The 4,246-nt window shown below is 60.4% G+C and overlaps 1 protein-coding gene across 1 annotated transcript; it reads right to left on the reverse strand.

Moving 5' to 3' along the window:
* Positions 1-255: 255 nt before the first annotated feature.
* Positions 256-3,979, reverse strand: LOC147747847 (uncharacterized). Its single transcript, XM_086936372.1, has 2 exons — positions 3,730-3,979; positions 256-1,226 (listed from the first exon to the last, which is right to left on the reverse strand). Exons 1-2 carry the CDS (start codon positions 3,977-3,979, stop codon positions 256-258), a joined length of 1,221 nt encoding a protein of 406 aa, XP_086792498.1.
* Between the last annotated feature and the right edge of the window lie 267 nt (positions 3,980-4,246).

A 4,246-nucleotide genomic window follows, 5' to 3' on the forward strand; every position in this document is an offset into this window, starting at 1 on the left:
CCCCCCCCCCCCGCACACCATTGTTCAAAACCGGCACCAACTCGTGCCAACGCATGCCCCCTTTTCCCCTCCAATGACACCTAAACAACTGCTCATCCAATTCCAAATTGAGGTTCCTTTGTTTCTCCCATTCGGCCCTCTCCGCTCTCTTTACAAAGGAATGGCCCACCACGTATATGCTCATCGCTGCCGCAGTAGGCCCCGCCACCACACCTGCAAAGATACATATGTAAGCAGTGAGCCCAAACTTCAAGTCTACTCCACACCTTCCCCCCGCATCCTGACATATGTCCTATAGCAGTCTGATTTCCAGCGTCCCAGCTTCTTAATCTCCTCTTTCCCCCAACCCTTTTGCGCCGCCTCCGTCGCCGCCCCAATGCGAAAGGAATGCGTCCCAAATTCCTTCGGGTCCTCACCCATAGACCGTAGGGCGTGCCGCAGGACCCACAACAACTGCGCAGCTGTCACACGACCAACCTCTCCCCTGCCAAAGACCTCTGCACCATCCTTCACCCGTCCGGCCGCCAGCCTTCTCCCCCATTCCGCCGGACACACCGCCTCCGATCCCCCGGGACCCAACACCACCCAAGTACCCTCCCCACGCTGATCTGTCTTGGACCGTCGCAGCCGCACCGCTACCTCCCGGCCGCGCAACTCCACCTCCCCCCAGGTCAAACCCGGGCGTCCTTTCAACCCCACCAACTCCGACACCCGGAAGGCTCCAAAAAACATCCATGACATCAGCGTGGAAAACAACACCGTCTCCGTCTGGTCCCTGCACACTACCGGTAAACGGCACACCAAACCCTCCAACATCGCCTCCGTAATTGGCCGTCTCTGCCGCACCCGTGCCCCTTTCTCCCACTCCCAACCCTCCAGAAGACGCCCCCCCAACTCTCCCGCCGAAGGTGCATAACCCCACCAGAGCTTGCCCATGAAGGCCACCCCTGCCAGTTTCCCTGCGATCGTCACTCTCGCCAGTCCTTTGTCCATCAAACCCAGCATGAACCGCACCACCTGCTCCTCCCGACGCCACTTGCCGCGCTGCCTTACCGCTCCAAAACGTAGAAACTCCAGCCAAGCCTGCTCATAACTCCTCCACGTGGACGCTGCCAGGGACGACTTCACCAACTGAACGACCCGCGCTCTCCCACCAACCACAGTTCCTCCGGCACCTGTGTCTTGTCCTCCACTGCCTCCGTGGCTAGCCCATGGAACTTCTGCCACTGTGAACGAGACAAAGCATCTGCAATGTCATTGTCCACTCCCGGCACATGTGGAGCCTGGAACAAAATATCATGCTCCAAACACCTCAAGACGAAAACGCGCATCAACTTCAGCACCTGGGGCTCCCTTGCGGACTGCCGGTTCACCACCTACACCACCGACATATTGTCCACCTTGAACAAAACACGCTTGTGCACCAACTCCTGCGCCCACACTGTCACGGCCACCACCAACGGGAACAGCTCCAGGAACGCAATGCTCCTACCCCCCACCTGCCACTGCTCCGGCCATTGCTCCGCGCACCATCTGCCTGCCCAGTAGAGGCCAAAACCTCCTACTCCCACCGCGTCCGATGACATTGTCACGTCCCACTCCCAGTCCTCCGGGGGCGCCATGGGCACTCCATTGAAATGCCCCAGAAAAGCCAGCCACATGCTCAGGTCCTCTATCGAGCCCACCGATAGGCGTACATGATGATGGGGCAGTGTCAACCCGGACAAGGCCAACTCTAGTCGACGACAAAAGGTCCGCCCCGCTCGCGCCACGCGGCACGCGAAGTTCAAATGACCCAGCAACACCTGCACCTCCCGCACCGTCACCTTTTGCCTGGCCAACATGCCCTTCACCAGGTCCACCATCACCACCCGCTTTTCCTCCGGTAGGCGTGCTTCCATGGCCGCTGAGTCGAGCTCTATCCCGAGGAACGACAGCACCGTGCTGGGACCTTGAGTCTTCTCTGGCGCCAAAGGAACCCCTAGGTAACCCATCAGGTCCGTAAAACTGTCCAGTCGCTGCTGGCAGTCCGTCGAACCGGGCCGACCCACCAGGAAGAAGTCGTCCAGGTAATGCGTCATCGCCTCAGAGCCTGTGCGCCAAGAAAAAACCCTCTGCAAGAAGGAGCTGAATCTCTCAAACAACGCACACGACACAGAGCACCCCATGAGAAGCGCTCTATCTATGAAAATGAAGCCGTCAAACTGGATCCCCAGCAAGTGATGATCCGCCGGATGTACCGGCAGCAACCGAAACGCCGATTTTACATCGCATTTTGCCATGAGCGCCCCCCGACCTGCCGTCGTCACCAACCTCCTCGCGACGTCCACGGACGAGTACGACACCGACGCCAACTCTGCTGATATAAAGCTGTTCACCGACGTACCCTCAGGCCATGAGAGATGTTGAATCAACCGAAATTGACCCGGCTCTTTTTTTGGGACCACCCCAATTGGTGAAATTATCAAATCCGGCAACGGCGCCTCCTCAAAAGGCCCAGCCATCCTCCCTTCCTTCACCTCCTTGAAAAGCTTCTCCCGGACGATACCTCTGTGCGCGTTCACGGACTTCAGGTTCTCTGCCCACCGAGCGATCCGCGGACCCTCGTAGCCCAACCGGAAACCCTCCCTGAAACCCCGACGCAGCACGGCCGCATCGTTCGCCCGCGGATAAGCCGTCAAAAGCGGTTCAAGTCGGTCCAGCCTAACCGGTGTATGAGCCTTTTCCCAAGGTACTCCCCCCCCTGCCGCCCCCTCTCCCACCACTGGGCATGGCCGCCGGTTGCTGACCCTGTGCGGGGCCTCCCCCAAACCCCCAGCAGCGCACCACCGGGTGACGCCTCCCGCACTTGGAGCATTCGTGCCGGAAACGGCACGCCTTGCCGGAGACAGGAACCTCTGTTGAAGTCCCAGCAGGCCCCGATGCTGTGAGTACTCCCGGCGTCCCCCGCCCCCACCCGCCCACGGGTGGGGTGGGCTGAAAAGGGGGGCGGCGCCAGCGGCAACCCACTGGCCGTGTAGATGGTGCGGCCAAATTTTGCCCCACTCATCGTCTGCTGGTACAGGTCTGCATCCAACTCTCCCCACTTTGCCTCCGGATCCGATGCCATGCGCGCCCGAAAATCTTCATCGTAATGTGACCAAGCATTACCTCCGTACGTCACTTGCGCCCGCCGCACCACGTCCATATACTTGAGCAGTGCGACCGCCCTGTCGGGGTACTTTTCGCAGTACACACTGGCATATATCAGGAAAGCTGCCGACCAATTCTCAATGGTAACCGGCACCTTAGGTCGCCTGGCTAACTCCTGCTCCTCCTCCTTCGACCCCTCTTTGGCCATCAACTCCCTGTGGAGCAACTTCAAAATCTCCATGTACTCCCCCTTCCAGATCTTCTCTTTAGTTGCCAGTGACAAATGCGCCCCCAGTGGCTTCGCTACCCCCATGTACGGCAGCTTCCTGACCGGCACCTCACAGCTCTCCTTTGCCCCGACGCTGGACGCTGCTGACCCTCCGGACATCGCCGCCTCTCCCGTGCTCACCGACGCCGCGTCACCTGCCTCCGTACACACCCCGGCATCCATCACATACCTGCCCTTCACCAATCTCACCTCATCCCCTCCCCCAGCATCCATCCCCACCGACACCTGGCATCCGCCATCTGCACCCCCAGCCGCCTGGCCTCCATGAGGCCCGCCCAAGCCACTCCCCAACCGTGCACCGGTCTTACCTGGCGTCAAGGCTGGCATCCTCACCGGATCCCGCCGCCTAACCAGTTCCGCTGGGGGGGCCGTCACTCGCGGCACCGTCTGCCGGGGGCGTACCTGTAAAACACTGCCAACAGCATTACTCGCTTCCCCCTCCCCCTCCCGAAGCTCCCCCTCCTCCTCTGACTCCATCTCTCCACCTCCATCTCTTTCTGCCAAGACCCCTCCTGTGTGCACCCTGCTCAAACCTGCCTTGTCCCTGCAAGCCGTCATCAGTATCCCCAAATCCACACTCCCCCTCCTCCTACACTCTGCTTGGTGATCTGAGTAGCCTGCCAAATTGTTACTCCATCCCCGTCCCCCGGCGGCTGGCTTGACCCATCGGGAGGGGGGTGTTGGAGACCTATGGCCCTGCCATCCGCTGTCAGCACGTACATGGTCCCTCGTTGGAGCGCGACCGCCCGTACTAGGCAGAGCCGGCTCATCCTCTCGGTGGGTTGGAGCTGCATGCTGCTCACCCGAGCCCCTTGCCAACTGCTC

This window comes from Lissotriton vulgaris, chromosome 1_1 (assembly GCF_964263255.1).
Source record: "Lissotriton vulgaris chromosome 1_1, aLisVul1.2, whole genome shotgun sequence".
In the NCBI taxonomy this organism is placed as follows: Eukaryota; Metazoa; Chordata; class Amphibia; order Caudata; family Salamandridae; genus Lissotriton; species Lissotriton vulgaris.

What these genes read in the sequence shown, in the direction of transcription:
- LOC147747847 (XM_086936372.1), bottom strand. Translation starts at nt 3,979, where the DNA reads ATGACGGCTTGCAGGGACAAGGCAGGTTTGAGCAGGGTGCACACAGGA. An exon ending in GATGCCAGCCTTGACGCCAG is followed by an intron (nt 1,227 to 3,729) that starts GTAAGACCGGTG and finishes TCTCGTTCACAG; the next exon opens with TGGCAGAAGTTCCATGGGCT.